The sequence below is a fragment of the Rana temporaria genome, chromosome 1 (genome assembly GCF_905171775.1).
Source record: "Rana temporaria chromosome 1, aRanTem1.1, whole genome shotgun sequence".
Lineage (NCBI taxonomy): Eukaryota > Metazoa > Chordata > Amphibia > Anura > Ranidae > Rana > Rana temporaria.
This window is the reverse complement of record NC_053489.1, coordinates 118,793,720-118,812,268: the sequence shown is the minus strand read 5'-3', so window position 1 is coordinate 118,812,268 and position 18,549 is coordinate 118,793,720. Positions and strand designations below refer to the sequence as shown.

Below are 18,549 nucleotides of genomic sequence, written 5' to 3'. Positions count from 1 at the left end.
TCTGCACGCGAGCGACCGGGACAGGGGCGTTTTAAATTTTTTTTTTTATTATTTTATTTTATTACTTCATTTTTTTATTTTTACACTTTTTTTGACATTTTTTTTTTTTTTGATCACTTTTATTCCTATTACAAGGAATGTACACATCCCTTGTAATAGGAATCACTGTGACAGGTCCTCTTTATGGAGAGATGTGGGGTCAATAAGACCCCACATCTCTCCTACAGGCTTACAAGCATGAAATCGGTGAAAAACATTTCACCGATTACATGCCTACAGCCGCGATTGCGGCTTTGTTTACTTCCGGGTACCGGGCGTGACGTCATAACGTCGCGCCCGGCCCTCCGACGGTCATAGAGATGACTGTGACCGTCTGGTCACCAGTCATCTCTATGGTTCAGCAACGCGCGCCGGCCGATTCGCTCTCCGGGCCCCCGATGGCACGGAGAGCCCGGAGAAGCACCGGATGGCGGCGGGAGGGGGGGGGCGTCCCCTCCCGCTGCCTAGAAGAACGATCGAGCGACGGAACCGCCGCTTTGATCATTCTTCTGGTGCACAGAATCGCCGGCTGAAGACAGAGATATCTGAATGATGCCTGCAGCTGCAGGCATCATTCAGATATCACCACTCAAAGTCCAGGACGTCCCAGGACGTCCTACGGATCTGAAGTGGTTAAATTGTGACAGTGGGTGCAGGGATAAGATCTTCCTGCTGTCACAGTGGAGGATCTGTGGGGTGCAAATAGGTGCTCTTTGGTTACCCGGGTGTAACATGCTACCAAAAGGCAAACTTTAATCTTAAAAACTCAGGGACCCACCCAGGATTGCTTCATTCTGCTGACATTAAAAGCTGTTATAGACTGTTCATGTACCATATACCTCCCTATTAGCCTATGATGTAGAAAGAGTGATCTAAAAGGCCTAGAAAGACGAGAGTGGCACAGGAAGGCATAGCCAGGTCAGCTCTGATCACCCTTTAGTTCATTGAATAAAAGTACGTTGTTATTGTCTTGGGTAGCTGAACACACAAAGCACATACTGTATGTAAACACCAAAAGCAAAGTTATACCGATTCTACACAAGTTTTCTCTATAGAGAAATGGATAATGCACACTTACCTGGCACCCACTCTGCATCAAGTTTTTTTTCTGCTTCCATTTCATACTTTGTGATATACCTTTCAATGCCTGCGATGCAAAAATCTAATTACATTTGGAAATGGTTTGAGTTAGTTATCAAAACTATGACAAGCACTATGAATGGAGCACTGGGATTGCTTTACTAAAACCTGAAGAGTGCAAAATATGGTGCATCTGTGCATGGTAGCCACTATCCAATCAGCTTCCAACTTCAGCTTGTTCAATGATGAGCTTTCACAATAAAATCTGAAAGCTGTTTTATATGCAGAGCTGCACCAGATTTTGCACTCTCCAGTTTAAGTGAATCAACCCCACCGAGAATCAGTCTTGTGACTGAAAATATATACCGTTAAATGAAGATTTGGAAATCAAAATGGGAATTGTTCACTTTAAACAAATACTGTTAAAACAGAAAAGACAGATGAGGTGGAAAGTTATTAATTTTTCTGCCTGTGTTATGTGAAAGTGATGAGCTACCTGTACAGGATCCACCTGAAACCCGGACACATTATTCAGTCAGGAATGTGGCTTGATAGGAGGATGGGGCGGCACAGAGAGTAGTGGTTAATGATTCTTACTCTGAATGGTCTACGGTTATCAGTGGTGTACCCAAAGGTTCAGTGCTGGGACCCTTACTTTGTAATATCTTTATAAATGATATTGGGTCTGGGATGAAAAGTAACATTTCTGTCTTTGCAGATGACACCAAGCTATGCAGTGGAATAACGTCCTTACAGGATGTCGCCAATTTACAAGCAAACCTCAATTCTCTGTCTAATTGGGCGACTATGTGGCTGATGAGGTTTAAATGTTGATAAAATGTAAAGTTATGCACTTGGGGGCCAAGAATAAGCATGCATCATACATACTAGGGGGAGTTCAACTGGAGGGATCCATAGTGGAGAAGGATCTGGGGGTTTTGGTAGATCATAAGCTCAATAATGGCATGCAATGCCAAACGAGAGAAAGAGAAAGAGATTACCCCTGTACAAATCATTAGTAAGACCTCATCTGGAATATGCAGTTCAGTTTTGGGCACCAGTTTTCAAAAAGGATATCGGGGGAATTGGAGAAAGTGCAGAGATGGGCAACCAAACTGATAAGTGGCATGGAGGAGCTCAGCTATGAGGAAAGATAAGAGTGAATAAATTCAGTTCCTCTAGAGAAGAAGGAGTAGAATAAGTGGGGATATGATCAACATGTACAAATACAGAAGGGGTTCATATAGTAACTTGGTGTTGAGTTATTCACTTTACGGTCAATGCAAAAGACAAGGGAGCACTCTTTACGTCTAGAGGAAAAAAGATTTCATCTCCAAATACAGAAATACAGAAAGGCTTCTTCACAGTAAGAGCTGTGAAAATGTGGAACAGACTCCCTCCAGAGGTGGTTCTGGCCAGCTCAGTATATTGCTTTAAGAAAAGCCTGGATTCTTTCCTAAAAGTACATAATATAACTGAGTACTAACATTTAGGGGTAGATCCACGTACATCGGCGCATATATAGACCGGCGTAACGCATCTCATTTACGTTACGCCGGCTCAATTTAGAGAGGCAAGTACCGTATCCACAGAGTATTTGCGTCCAAATATGCGCCGGCGTAACGTAAATTACGAGGCGTAAGGCAGTGTAATTGAAAGTGGGAAGGACGTGGGCGTGTTCCATTGAAATGAGCCGCGACCCCATGCAAATGAAGGGCCGGCCGGACTATGCATGCGCACGACGCTGACTATGGTCAGCGCCTCTCTGTGCATGCTCAGAACTCGGCCCGGCATAATCAGTGAGATAGGAACTAGGCCCGGCGTACTTAGTGAGATACGCCCAGGGCATAAATAGGCCCAGACATTATCCCTTCCATTGCAAAAGTACATCCATTCCCCCCCCCCACTGAAGCAAGGTGCTTTTGTTCCGTTGTCTGTTACTGTTTGTTGGTTTGTATCGTGTCGGTGTGTTTTTTGTATCGTGTGGTTTTTGAAAGATGACCGAGAGGAAGAGGAAGTTGAACTTCTCTCTGCGGGAGAAGGAGGTCATCGTGAGGGCCATTACCCAATTTGGTCATTTTTTGCATGGGCCTGAGAGTGCCAACACCACCCCTGCCAGGAGGAGGCAGATCCTGCAAGACATCGCAGATGATGTCAATGCGTTGGGGGGGTGAGACCAGGACCCGCAGTGGGATCCAAAAAAAAGATCAATGATCTCAGGCGCGTGGTCCGTGGGAAGCTGGCAAAGATTTCAGCTCATGCTAGGGGCACTGGAGGGGTCCTGCATGCAATATCAGGCTCACTGCTGAGGAGCGTGCAGTGGCCCAGTGCTTCCACAGGCAGCAAGTGGAGGGGCTGCCTGGCTTTGACTCCATTGAGGAGGCCGTGAGGACAGGTACGTTTTTTTTTTTTCTCTTTCTGGTGTGTAGCATGTGGGGGGGGGGGGGAGGGAATATGTGCCAAGTGTGTGGATCCTCCAACCTGTGTATGTTTTGTGTCATCCACAGATGTGCAGGAGGGTGCTGGGCCATCTGGCCAGTCCGCAGCCTTCACCAGACATGAGTCTGAGGAAGACCCCCATGCAAGCCGGGAGTCCTCTGTGCAGGGGAGTGGCCCCAGCTCACCTCATGAGGAGGTTGAGGAGGAGGAGGTGATGTCGGGGAATGAAGTACTTCTCCATTTGGAGGAGGCTCCCCCTGTGGCTGGCAGCAGTCAGGCCTCCATCAGGGGTAGCCCCTCCCACTCCTCCCCCAACAGGGCTCCCCCCCAGGGGTCTCCCCTACTTCCAGGCCACAAGCCTCATCAGGAGGCAGGAAGGCGACCCGAAAGACCCTTGGTGGCAGAGGTTCTGCCGGAAAATCTGAGGAGGGACCAGGCCCGTCAGACCCGCCATCTGGGTCAGGTCACCCAGACTTATGCCCCATACAGACGATCGTTTTTTGTGATGAAAAAAAATGACGTTTTTGAAAACGTCATTTAAAATGATAGTGTGTGGGGAAAATGTCGTTTTATGTCTTCAGAAAAACGACCAAAAAAAAATTCGAACATGCTCGAATTTTTTGTGTCGTTTTTCAAAATGTCATTTTTTGTGTCAATGAAAATGATAGTGTGTGGGCAAAACGACGTTTTTAAACCCGCACATGCCCAGAAGCAAGTTTTGAGACGGAAGGTAAAACTACCATTCATAATGGAGTAAGCACATTCATCACGCTTTAACAGACAAAAAAGCACGAATCATCTTTTACTAACAAGTAACCAGCTAAAAGCAGCCTCAAGGCGAATAGAACTTCCCCTTTAGAGTGCCGTCACTTTGTTCATCATTTTTCAAAATGATGGTGTGTATGCTCCATCGTTTTTGAAAATGAAGTTTCAAAAATGTCGTTTTTTTTCATCACTTCAAACGTCATTTTTTTTTCATCACAAAAAACGACCGTCTGTATGGGGCATTAGGACCGGATGGAGGAGAGCCTGGCCTCCATCAAGGAGTCTGTGCAGGACATGTCTTGCAACACCCTGGCTGTCATTACCTGCCTCAATGATATGCAGACCGCCACAGCAGGCGTGGGTCAGGAGGTGCGTGCCCTGACCCAGGCTGTCCAGGCCAATACGGCAGCCCTCAATGTGGGCCTTGCGCGTATCGCCGTGGCCTTGGTGGGCAGAGACCAGGGGATGCTCCTCCTTCCCCTGATTCCCCCCCCCATGAGTCTCCCCTGAGGAGCCGTGGCTGCCCCAGGCGTGGGACACGCCAGCGGCGTTACATTTTTGTCTTTTTTTTTATTCAGTCTTTTATGTTTGTTTTTTTTTTACTGCGATTATGATTTGTTTTATTTTTGTGAATGATGTATGATTGTGGGGGTGACATTCCTGCCGGAAAAGGGGTGTCACCCTCAGTTGTGGTGGAGAAGAGTTCCCCAGGACCAGGGAGAAGTGATCCCAGATCCGTGTGAATGGTGTATGAATGTACAGTGACATAATTTGGAGCCTTGGCGTGGCGTTTCTGCTCCCAAGTCCTGCATGGTGGGCTTGTGCTAATCCAATTTGATGAGGACGTGGGGTGTGTGTGCTAGGGACCACAGTGGTGTGCATGCATGCATTCTCCTTGTGCCATGATTAATGTGTGTGTGTTTAACATGCAAAGATGCCTACTGCGAGGCTTCTCCTGACTGCTGCTCCCTCAGAAGAGGGGGAACCCTCGGTTAGGGGGGGATTGTGTGGTTCGGGGGGTCAGGTTATCACGTATGTCAATCTCCAGGCCCCTTCTCACGGCCAAGTTGTGCAGCATGCAACATGCACCGATGATCTGGCACACAAAGTTTGGGGAATACAACAGGGTACCCCCAGACTTATCCAGGCATCGGAAACGGGACTTCAGGAGGCCAAAGGTGCGTTCCACCACTGCTCGGGTACGTGTGTGTGCGCATCATTGTATCTTTGCTCTCCTGGAGTTTGGGGATTCCGGTATGGAGTCATGAGATGGGGTGGGTCCAAGTGCATATGTCGCGTCACCTGGAAGGGAAAAAGACAGGAGGATGTTAGTCATGCATGTGCCCCTTGTGATGTCTGCATCATGGGGGCGGACAGTCATGCCTGACACCCATGTCACTCACCAACCAGCCAGCTGTCTCCATACATGTTCTGTTCAAATTCCATTGGGATGGGGCTCTGACGGTATATGTAGCTGTCATGGCTGGATCCTGGGTGTTTGGCACGGACTTGCCATATGAGGCATTGGGCATCGGCTATCACCTGTACTTTGATGGAATGCCAATGCTTCCGATTGCGGTATAGGTGCTCTGTGTCACAGGGGGGCCGTAGTGCCACATGTGTGCAATCAATGGCCCCCACGGTGCGTGGGAATCTGGCAATTCTGTAGAAATCACGCATTGTCTTCACCCGCAGGTCCTCCTGGGTAGGTCTGATGATTTGGTTGGCCATGCGTCTCAGGATTGCGGGGATAACCTGGTGCACACATCTGCTAATGGAGGATTGTGCCATCCCAGTCACCACTCCACTTGTACGCTGAAAAGAGTCACTGGCAAGGAAATGGAGTGTTGCCAGTACCTTGACCAGTGGCTCCACTGCATGTGAGCGTTTTGTCTGGCTGGTGATGTCATCTTTCAGGGTTGTGGTTAATTCCAGGATGACAGCAGGGCTGAATCTGAAGATGTGATACACCTCAGAATCACACATGCCAAAGACATTTATGCGCGGTCGGTATATCCTCTCCCGTGCCCTCCTCCTCCTCCGTTCCCTCCTCCTTCTGCGCGCATCTAAAGCCAGTAGTATAGCTATGACCATGGATGCCCCTGGCATGTTGGCATACAGATTGTGGTCCTGCAAGTGTGTGTGCTCAGCTCGTCCCCAACGGTGTTGCTTTAGCTGACCTGCACACGTCTGGTGCAAAGTTAAAGCTGCTTTTATGAGGGGTAACTTTAGACCGGACGTACAGCTGATGCGCACCGCGCGTAGCCTGCGCCGGGCAAACGTACTTTTGTGGATCGCCGTATCTCCCTCATTTGCACAGCAAAACAATGGTACGTCTAGCGTATTTTTGCGCCCACGATGCGCCGGTGTAGAAAAAATTACGTCGGTCGGAAAATTCAAATTTTCAGGCGTATCTCATTTTGGGGATACGGCGCATAGAAATGCCAGCGCATATTTACACTTACGCCGCGCATCTCGAGATACGCCGGCGTAAGTGCTTTGTGGATCTGCCCCTTATAGGTAAAGTTGATCCAGGGAAAATCCGAGTGCCTCTCGGGGGATCAGGAAGGATTTTTTTTCCCCTGCTGTAGCAAATTGGATCATGCTCTGCTGGGTTTTTTTTTTTGCCTTCCTCTGGATCAACTGTGGGTATAGAATTGGGTATATGGGATTGTACGATATTTTATATATTTTTTTTTATGGTTGAACTGAATGGACTTGTGTTTTTTTCAACCTGACTAACTATGTAACTATGTGCGCCTCATTACTATTCTCTTTGGAGTGCCCAAAGGTGTCCCAGGTCTGTTACAATTCTATAGTGTATACTAAAACAAAAACATGTTTTACTGTGTGCTGCTAAACTGTTCAGGTTTGGCTTGAAGAAAAAGTGGCAACCCTACTTGAGCTACATAAATAGAGCTGCTAAGAATAGTCAGGTAAACATTGCTCGCTCTAAATCCAAAGTGACCCTTCTAGCCAGTGCTTTAAGTGGGCCAAAAGAGGTGCCGGTACTCTATTAGGCGCCGGGGAGGAGGAGCCGGAGGAGGGTGAGTGACGGGGCCGGGAGCCGGGAGGAGGGAGCAGGAAGTTTTAGTGCCGCGGCCGCTGCTGCTCTGCATACAAGGGCCTGATACTAGTATCAGGCCCTTGTATGCTGCAGCTAGAGTATAGCCAGCCCAGTCCAGCACTGAATATGATGATCATCATATTCCTGGCCTGGGGCCATGGGTGTAGGAACCCTTACAAATCTGGGGGGGACAGCATTTTTACTCGCCAGGTATATTCGTATCTCAAGCCAATAAATCAAACTATTAAAGCAATCCAGAGAGGGTAATGCGAAGAGCAATATCCAGCAATAAAAAAATAAACCATCATAGCATTAGTAAAAATAAACCGACATATAGCATTAGTAAAAACCAATGAATCAAGCAATGCTATGCTGAAATGTTAGTTGATTTTTACTGATGTCCTCCTGATAGTATCAGTAAAACTCAACTGACACATGGCATCAGTAAAAATCAACCGGTATAGCAAAAACCAACCCACATGGCATCAGTAAAAATTAACCCACATGGCATCAGTAAAAATCAACCCACATGGCATCAGTAAAAATCAACCCACATGGCATCAGTAAAAATCAACCCACATGGCATCAGTAAAAATCAACCCACATGGCATTAGTAAAAATCAACCCACATGGCATAAATAAAAATTAACCCACATGGCATCAGTAAAATTGGTGGCACAGTGGCTGCGTATGATGGGCACCGTGGCGACAATTGATGGGCACAGTGGCTGCGTTTGATGGGCACAGTGGCTGCATGTGATGGCACAGTGGCTGCGTGTGATGGGCACAGTGGTGACAATTGATGGGCACAGTGGCTGCATTTGATGGGCACAGTGGCTGCGTGTGATGGCACAGTGGCTGCGTGTGATGGCACAGTGGCTGCGTGTGATGGCACAGTGGCTGCGTGTGATGGCACAGTGGCTGCGTGTGATGGCACAGTGGCTGCGTGTGATGGGCACAGTGGCTGCGTGTGATGGGCACAGTGGCTGCGTGTGATGGGCACAGTGGCTGCGTGTGATGGGCACAGTGGCTGCATGTGATGGGCACAGTGGCTACTACGTTTGATGGGCACAGTGGCTGCATATGATGGCACAGTGACTGTGTTTGGTGGCACAGTGAGGCTGCAATTAATGTTTTTTTTTTTTTCTTTAGTCAGAGAAGGCAAGCTCAAAATAACAAACATTTTTTTAAACTGCTATTTTTTATTAAAAAAATTATGGTCACCTCAGGCTGAGGTGACCATATTTTTTTAAATAAAAAATAGCAGTTTAAAAAAATGTTTGTTATTTTGAGCTTGCCTTCTCTGACTAAAGAAAAAAAAAAAAAAACACATTGAGGTCCTCAGCTCAGTCCAACACCCCCCCCCCCCCCCTCCCCTCCCCAATACACAATACTTTCTTACTTTTTGCAGAGTTTTTACTGTATACAGTAAGGCAGGCCAGGCCCAGGCGCAGCAGCAGGCTCCTCGTGAGTCACGACTTGTTCTCTGACTGGCGCCGACAGTCACTCTCGCTCCCTCCTCCCCTCTCACCTCCGGCCGCCGGAGTGACGTCACGCGGCGCACGTCGGTGGATTGAACCAAATCAATCCTCCATGGGGGGGGCGAGGAGACGCACAGGAGGAACGGGAGCCAGCCAGGAGCGCACGCGGCAGCCAGTGAGTCAGCGCCAGCGGGCATACAGTTTAGTGACTGCGCTGTCACATCTGGGGGGGATTTTACCATACCCCCCGCATTATTTCCTGGGGGGGGATGCGTCCCCCCCGGGTTCCTACGCCCGTGCCTGGGGCTGCGTTCCGGTACGGGAAACCCACGTACTGGGCGCACAGAGAGGTTAAAGCACTGCTTCTAGCCAATTTCTTAGTTGAAATCCAAAGTCCACTGCCCCCCACAGCTGTAATCTTCTGGTGCTGTGGGGGTTAGTATTATCGACTGGACCTGTCACAGAAACTCATTAAGATTGCTGATTAGGCTTACCCCTTTTTACCCTCCTCCATTCATAGAAGTTGTGTTATAGCTTGCATCAAAAGGAAAACTCTCTAAAAAAGGAAGATAGGTGGATGAAAATTCAAACTTCATACAGACAGCAATTTTCATTAATAAAAGCTATAGTACATCTTCTATGAATGGAGGAGGGCAGAAAGGGTAGGCATAATTAGCACTCTTCACATGGGCCTGTGACAGGTCCAGCTGATCATATTAACCCCCACAGCACCGGAAGATCAAGGGTCACTTCTCACTGAATACAAGTATGGTCCCTCGTAATGATTAGTAAAAATTAAAACAAACTTGGGCTTTAAAAAGAGCCTAAAGCTCTGTCAGCTCTCGTTTTCCAGGCAACATTTTATAACCCTGACCTTAGAGGCAAAATTCACCTTTTCATGTACAATTTTACTCTTTAAATGTATTTTCTGCTCAAGCCATTCAAATATGCTCATCTCTCACTTACCTCATCCATGGAAGCTTTGTACCTGTACCTCTCGGTTAAAAAAATAAAAAATAAAATACATTTGGAGCCCATCACTTCCTGTGGTATGTGACCATCCAGGAAAGTTCATATCCCGCCATCATGTACTGACTTACTGAATCACAGATTAGGGTGTAGTTTACTTCTGTGGACCACACCTCCCTTATTACTATACCACTTTTTTTTTTACTTTCCTACTCCTGCCTTTAAAGCTGGCCATACATTGTACACCCTGATTGTACAACCTCCTTTAGAGCTACCATCAATTTTGTAGCGCAAGGGCCTGTATGATTTGATACAGATTAAACAGATTGTTCGGGTGGGTTCTCCCATCACATAATTTTGGTAAATCAAAGGGAAATCGTAAAGAGATTGTGCAATCAGATTGCATAGTGTATTCCCAGCTTTATACAAGTACGTGTGAGGGAGACTTTCAGCTGTTAAAGTGGATGTAAACCCTTGCATATACCCAGTGAAGTGAAGAGTCTCAGATAATACACAGAGATGAAACAAATCTCCTTATATAAGTTTTACACACATCATACCTCCCCAACTGCCCCTGATTTTGAGGGTCTGTCCCTAGAAAAAGCACTACTTATCAAAAAGTGTTCGCCGGTGCTAAACCTTTCATCCAATTTTTCATCCAACTTTCAATTGTTGCATTTGGAAAATGCCAAAAGTCATTATAAAGGAATAGTATGGGTAAAGAAACACTGCCGTGACAACGCCCTTTAAAATGCAGCTGCTTCCACCGGCAGCAGCCGACTGGTGGCATACCAGTCGTCCCGAAGAATTCCTCCGACATGCTGGAAGATATAAGCATAGAAAACACCAACCACCAAAGATACTACATAAATGCATACAAGTAGCTGCTGTCCTGAAAGGCTCATGGAAATACTGTTATGCCGCGTACACACGATCAGTCCATCCGATGAGAACGGACCGATTTCATTGGTTAACTGATGGTCCGTCGCGCCTACACACCATCGGTTAAAAAAACGATTGTGTCAGAACGCAGTGACGTAAAACACAACGACGTGCTGAAAAAAAATGAAGTTCAATGCTTCCAAGCATGCGTCAACTTGATTCTGAGCACGAGTGGATTTTTAACCGATGGTTGTGCCTACTAACGATCGTTGTTTTTCCTATCGGTTAGGAATACATTGGTTAAATTTAAAACAAGTTGGCTTTTTTTTTAACCGATGGCGCCCACACATGATCGGTTTTGACCGATGAAAACGGTCCATCAGACCATGCTCATCGGTTTAACTGATCGTGTGTACGCGGCATTACCGGTAAGTAACCAAGGTTTTCTCCCTTCGCATTTCAGGACAGCACCTTGGAGATGATAACCGAGTACTTACTTCAGGGTGATACCACAACTTATAAGACCTTCCTGACAAAAGATTGATCCAAGGCAGACAGCAGACATAACCTGTAGTGCCTTATAAATGCCAGGTATGCTTCTTTGATAGCCTGCTTTTAGCCCCCTTTCCAAAGTACTTCTGGAAGCTTTCTCCCCTTTGCGTGCTCCTGTTGCCAGGATGAACAGGGCGGTAACGATAAAGACATCTTCTGACGTCTAGAATGTGAAAGGCCTCCTCTCCCCGACTGGAGGGAGTGAAACAGAATGTGGGCAGTATAATTTTTTGCATACGGTGGAACGCTGTAGAAATTTTTTGGAAGAAAACTTGGATCAGTCCCTAATATTTTGTCTGGAGAACATCTCTCTAATCCTGTCTGAAGTTACCGTTACCATGAGGATTGTTTTCAGCCTTCACAACTCTGGAGATATCTTGCAAAGGTAAAAAAAAAAAAAAAAAAATACAAAAAAAAGGGGGCTTTCATGAGCCCTTGAAAAACTAAAGATAAATCCCACTTTGGGAATAATTTCACCGGCATAGGTCTACTCCTAGCCATAGCCCTAACCCGTCACTCGGTAGGACCCTTCTACAGGGCCGTCTTAATAGCATCATGGGCCCCTGAGCAAAGTAATGCTCTGGGGCCCTTACAATGATGACAGTGCAGGTAAACAGACATCAAGTAGGTAGGATGCAGACTGCCTCCCCTGTGTATCCATCATTCTCAGTGCCATCATGGGGCCACCAATTTCAGGGCAGCGTGGGCTCAAGAACCAGCTGCTTTGGGGAAAAGTGCAGGGCCCCCTCATGCATCTGGGGCCCCTGGGCAGTGCCCAGGTGTGCCCTCTCATTAAGACAGCCCTGCCCTTCTAACTGGTAATCTCCAGGGGGCTTCGCTGAGAAGTTCAGGAGGGCTGAAAACCAAGGTCTTTTTGCCGAAGGGTGTGAGTAAAATCATATCCGTGGATTCCACTATGAACTTCGCTAGCATCTGCAGGATCAGTTGGGGGGGGGGGGGACACGCAAGACAGGGCAATGTCCAATTTGTGAGTCAAGGCATCCCATCCCATAGCCTGATCTACTCTGAGCAAAAAGAAGGCAGGTGTCTTTGGCCTGGATCTGGATTCACGTAGAGCGGCGCATCTTTATGTGGGCGTAGCGCATCTCGTATGCGCTACGCCGACGTAAAGTAGAGAGGCAAGAACAGTATTCACAAAGCACTTGCTCCCAACGTTGCGTAAATTCCTAGGCGTAAGCCCGCCCAATTCAAAGTAGGTGGACGGTGGGCGTGATCCATTTAGATGAACCGTGACCCCATGCAAATGATGAGACAAACGAACGGCGCATGCGCCGTCCCGTGAACGCATCCCAGTGCGCATGCTCCAAATCACGTCTAAAATACTCCATAAGATACGTCGAATCACTGCCTACGACGTGACGTAACCTACTCCCAGCCCTATTCACGTACTACTACGTAAACAACGTAAAATATGACAGCTGTTCCCTGGTCCATACCTTAACATGACTTACCTTTACGCCGGGACGTACGACTTGCATAAACCACGTATATGAATGCGCCAAGCGCAAGTACGTTTGTGAATCGGCGTATCTCCCTCATTTGCATATTCAAATCGTAAATCAATGGAAGCGCCCCTTGCGGCCAGCGTAAATATGCGCTGACGATACGACGGCGTAGAAAACTTACGTCGGTTGGATGAAGCCTAATTTCAGGCGTATCTATTTCTATGGGCACGGCGCATAGATACGACGGCGCACATTTAAACTTACGTGGCGTATCTCGAGATACACCGCGTAAGTGCTACGTGAATCCAGGCCTTTGTGTTTCTCTGGTTCACAAATAAATCTACTTGAGGTAGGCCCCACTTCTCGGAGATCATCAAAAAGATCTGATTCAAAGACCGTTCAGACTCCTTTATCCTCTTTCAACTTAGAAGGTCCACTAGGACATTTTGTGTGCTCTTCAAATGCACTGCTGACAGCGAAGCTAAATTTTGATTTTACCCACTTTTCCTATTTTTTCTTGTCGAGTCCCTCTCATGACCCAGGAATCTTACTTGCTGTGCCATCCCAAATTGTTTAGGTGCCAAGTCATCTGCAGATTGTCTGCTAACTGAATTTTTGGACTCTGCAAATAGTAGATCATCAAAATAGGGTATCATGGCGACCCCTCTCTTAGGGGTTCTAAGGCTTCCACCATTCTTTGGTAAAACTCTGGGTGAGGAGAAAAGACCAAGAAGGTAGAGCCCCGATCTGCCACATTTTGTTTACCAGATTGAATGCCAGCCTCCAAAACTCTTGAGACAAGCTTGCAATTGGGATGTGTGGATATGCGTCTGACAGGTCGATTGACGCCATAAAACAATTGAAATGAGCAGATTCCTTTGAGAAAAGATCTTGTCCACCCGAAACCTTTTGTACCTGATGGATCTGTTTAAGATCTTCAAATTCAGGATCAGCCAAAATTTTCCTGAAGGTTTTTTGGCTAGAACGATGTGGAGATAGAAGCCTACCACCTCCTGCTCCCTCTGGACCCCTGTTGAATCAGTGCCCTTAAAAAGGGATGTCATGGCCAGGACTTTCTCTTGATCCTTTGGGAGACTGGTTATATAAAACCTGTTCGGGGGAAGTCCGGAAAAATTTGAAGCCACACACACACTCTACCTCTTCCCGTCTGAGGGTACCCCGGTCTCTCCTGCATTTGGTCTTTTTCCTTTGGAGGCTGTGATAAAGGATAAAAAAACTTTTTTGCGGTATGTTCTTTTTTCTTAGTCGGAATGGCCTTCTTATCCGCTGTCCTGTCTAGGACAGTTTCCAGGACTGGACCAAACAGTGAGTTTTCTTGGAATTCCACAGTTTCACCTTTAACACAGAGTCTCCTGTCCAGGTCTTGAGCCATAAAGCCCTCCGGGTTGAGTTTTATAAGAGTCAACGATCTCGCTGACATCCTGGTCGATTCTGCCGAGATGTTTGCCATGTATTTTACTGCTTTTAACAGCGTAGGAAAAGACTTAAGTAGATATTTTCTTGATGTACCCACCCTTTAACTGCTTAACCCAGCATTTAAGGTTCCTAGCAACCACTGTAGAAGCCATTACTGGTTTTAAGTTGGACAGGGACTAGTCCTGAGCTTTCTTTAGCAAGGAGTCTGCCCTCTTGTCCATGGAGTCTTTTGAGCATAACGCACGGTCTGTGCATCTCAAGACCTGTGAGAAGGCAGTATCGATCCTCTAGCCCCCGAGTCAGGAGTTATGTTTAACCATATAGGAAGAAATTAACTTCTCTACATGAAGTGATATGTTTGGGATGCAAACCCAGAAAGTCAGTGCTGGTAGACGGAAATGCTAACCTGTTACCACCCTTGATATTCAAGCAGTGACAATAAATTGCCTTTAGATCGTCCACCTCTTCCCAGGACAATTTGTAATGGGAGGGCCTCACCACCTCTTCTACCTCATCCTCCTCTCCGTCCAGTGTAGAAGGAGGGATTCTCTCTTTCTTCCTCCGATTCACTCTCACTTTTTTGAGGTGGGTAGCAGAGGGTTGGAGCGTAAGCTCGGTTGCTGACCTGACTCCTGACTTGAACTCCTCTTCCAACGAGAGCATACAGACCCCACAGTTTCTGCATGCTCCTCCTTACTGAGGAGAATTTCTATGCATTGCTGTGCGGATTCCCTCACTAGCCCTGGCATACTCCACAGAGTGCTTTAGGCCAGAAGTCCCTCAGCGGATTCTTACATAAGGGGCTTTTTTTCCCCCAGAAGGACCACTGCCAAATCAGAGAGCGGTTTCAACCCCACGATCCATCCAGGTGCCACAGACCCAGAGAGAGAGTGACAGTGATGTACCGAGGAAACACCCATTTCCTGTAACACAGAGCTACCCCATTCTGCTGTACTGCTAAAAAAAAAATTAGACCTCTAGCAGACAGCACAGTCTTCCATGGAAGGACAACACAACAAAGAAAACACCCAGTGAGTAAGAAAAAAGGGACCTCTTTACCTCTCCTACCTGGGTCTGGCTGGTGCATCGGGCGCCTGTATCCACCCCAACCATTGTGGAAATACCTCGAATGCAGGGTACGCAGCGGTTGCTGCCACCATTCCGGCTCTTTAAAAAGGTATCCTTCCTGCTCGAGTGTTGGGAGGATGCACCAGCCAATGACCGGCCTCTTCCTGCTGAGTTCCAAAGGCCGGAACCACTTGCTGTACACCCACCTCTGAAGTCCAGCCTATCGAAATGACGTCACCCTGCCCTCCGGGACTCGGATCCGAGAGCTCTGAGCAGTCTTTTTGATTTTAGCGAAAAAATTAATAAAAATAAAACGGAGGTGATCAAATACCACAAAAAAAAAAAGTGGGGAAAAAAAAAACCATACATTTTGTTTGGGTACAACGTTACATGACCGCGCAATTGTTAGTTAAAGCGACGCAGTGCTGTATCGCAAAAAATAGCCTGGTCATTAAGGGGGTAAATCCTTTCAGTCCTTAAGTGGGTAAGGGGGCGTGGCGGGGTGTGTGTCCTAGGTCTACATACTTTTGCTAATAGGTAGCCCTCATTCCCGTCCCATAACGTTGGGAGGTATGCATGTATATCTGGTGCCTTTCCCTTTCTACATCCTTTAGAAAAGTGCACATCGCGTTATAAATCTGGTTTCCGCATTCAGCAGTGGGTGTGGAGTATGGGCATATACTGTGTGAGAGCCGATTGGAGGAAAGGCACACACCCCCACTCCACATAGGCAGACAAACAAAAGAACATGCAGAGCTGTACTGTGAATAAACAAGCTCCCTGCTAATCTCACTCTAAGCTCCCTCTCCGACACAAATTTTCAGCTGCTGTTATCTGTGTCGGAGAGCACGTCAGATGTGACTCTGCTGGTAACAGAGGAATGGAGCAGCGGAAAGACACATTGCTTATCTCCAAAGCTCTAAGTCAACACTACACATATATGTGCCCAGGTCAGATTTATTGAATAGGGTTTACAACCACTTTAATGTTCTTGTAATCCAGCTTCAGCTCATTGGAAGGCTGTATATACACATACCAATTTTGCTTTCAGGCCCCATTTATACAGTGTGATGGGAGTGCACATTTTTTTTTTCCCCACAGCATGCATAGGGTGGCCCATTGATTTCAATGGGCCGCCCTATGTGTGACAAATGAACCAAAGTAGACCATGGGGCATTTTGGAGCATTCATTGTCTTTAGTGTTTGGGGTGCTGTTACCAGTTAATGGCACCTAAAGTACAACCAATTCATTTTAGATGTATAAAAGGTGGCCATACACTATACAATCTGATTTGTGCAATCGCTGTAGGATCTCCTTTAGATTTACCAAAACTATACAATAGAAGGACATACCCATCTATCCAAATCACTCTGTATCCAGTCAGAAAGGCCCTAGCACTACATAGTTGATGGAAGATCTAAAGAAGATTGTACAATCAGATTGTTTAGTGTACGGTGATCTTTACAGACTTCCAGGGACACACTTCTCCTGTTTTCAATACTACAGCTCTGCTACACATAGGCCATTATGTGATTGCTCAGCCCCTGCACACTCTGACAAATAAATGATCTATACAAGATGAAGGTAAGGTAAAAAAAATAAAAAAATAAAAATAAATTGATCAGCAGGAGGACACTGGCTGTGCATTCAGTGAGAATGGTGCTTACTGATAATGGCTGCATGTAACAATCTCCTGGAGGGGGAGAACATGTGCAGGGTGTGGTTTAATGAGGTCAACGGCTGAAAGGGGTTGTAAACCCTTGTGTTTTTTCCTCTTAATGCATCCCATGCATTAAGGGGAAAAAACACCTGGCAGTTTTACTTACCTGAGCCCTGGATTTCCCTCAGCGGGGACGCGCTGTACCCCTCTCTACAATATCCCAGCTGTTGATTGGATAGATTGATAGCAGAGCCATTGGCTCCAGCTGCGCTGTCAATCAAATCCAATGACGCGGGTGTCGGGGGTGGGGTAAAGTGACCCCTGGGAGAGCGCTTCTCCCAGGGGGTTATCTGATGCAGGGGAAGAGCTGCGAGAGGGACCCCAGGAGTCAGTGTTCGGAGCCACACTGCAAAACAAACTGCACAGTGGAGGCAAGTATGACATGTTTGTCATTTTTAGAAAAATAAAATAATTTAAGCTTTATAATTACTTTAAGTACTTCCTTCTAACGGTTTTCATGTCCTAAAACAGGGATATGCAATTAGCGGACCTCCAGCTGTTGCGGAACTACAAGTCCCATGAGGCATAGCAAGACCCAGACAGCCACAAGCATGACACCCAGAGGCAGAGGCATGATGGGACTTGTAGTTTTGCAACAGCTGGAGGTCCGCTAATTGCATATCCCTGTCCTAAAAGATGGGTAGCAGCAGATATGTAGGATCTTCTATAGAAGACACTGAAGGCTAAGGTAAGGTCTGCCCTAGAATATAGAAAAAGCTTTTTCTTTTCTGCAACAGGAGGTACAATAATGGTAAATTGGTACATAGGGAAGTTGGAATTTTTGGAAAAAAAAAAGTGAACGTAGCCTTTAATATTAAACAAAAAAAAAAAGAATACCATACTTTGTTTCACGACTCCTTGTCTTATGTAATACGGCATTTTTTTCAGGTTTCCTCTTAGTTCTTGTTTTAATGCTAATAAATAATCCTGATCTTCTCCTTCTATTAGAGGAGCAGCTTTGTAATCTATACTCTGGAAAAAAAAGAATAGGAAGCACAATTTAGCACAGACAACACAGCACTGACCAAATGAAAATATAGCAGTTTGAATTGGAAGAAAATTAAAAAGCCACTGCAGAGTTTCATAAAAGTGAACCTGTATATGTCTAAAAGTAAGCACAGCAAGATGCTTGCTATCACAGCTATAGGGAAAAAAGGCCTCATTTGTGTTCCCTTTTGATTAAAGGATCACTAAAGGAATATTTTTTTTTGCTGAAATGACTGTTTACAGGGTATAGAGACATAATAGTTAACTGATTCCTTTTAAAAACAATTAAAAATAGATAAAAATCAATCATATAATGTGCCTCCTAGATGCAAAAACGAAAGTGAAACTAGTTTAGTCTTTGCATGTTATTTCAAGCCTCTGTGCTGGACAGTGCCATAGAGAGTCATGGCTAGGAAAACGAAACTAAAGTCTCCCATGACTTTTTTCATAAGGAGCCAGACAACCAGGAAGTGTCCAAAACAGAGCAGTTTTACAGCAACATCAGAGAAAAAACGAACAATGAGGACATGAAACCAGGACTACAGTAAGGTAAAGGAAGCTATTTAGCTAAAAAAAAAAAAAAAATCCTCTAGTGA

At 46.2% G+C, this 18,549-nt stretch overlaps 1 protein-coding gene across 1 annotated transcript in view; it reads right to left on the bottom strand.

The window, feature by feature from the left end:
- POLR3G (RNA polymerase III subunit G) overlaps positions 1 to 18,549 on the bottom strand; it is a 124,027-nt gene that overhangs the window by 94,988 nt on the left and 10,490 nt on the right. The window contains exons 3-4 of the mRNA XM_040342060.1: positions 17,809 to 17,938; positions 1,118 to 1,186 (exon numbers count right to left, since the gene is read on the bottom strand). Of these exons, the coding sequence (XP_040197994.1) occupies positions 1,118 to 1,186; positions 17,809 to 17,938 (199 nt within the window). The remainder of the gene's footprint in view (positions 1 to 1,117; positions 1,187 to 17,808; positions 17,939 to 18,549) is intronic.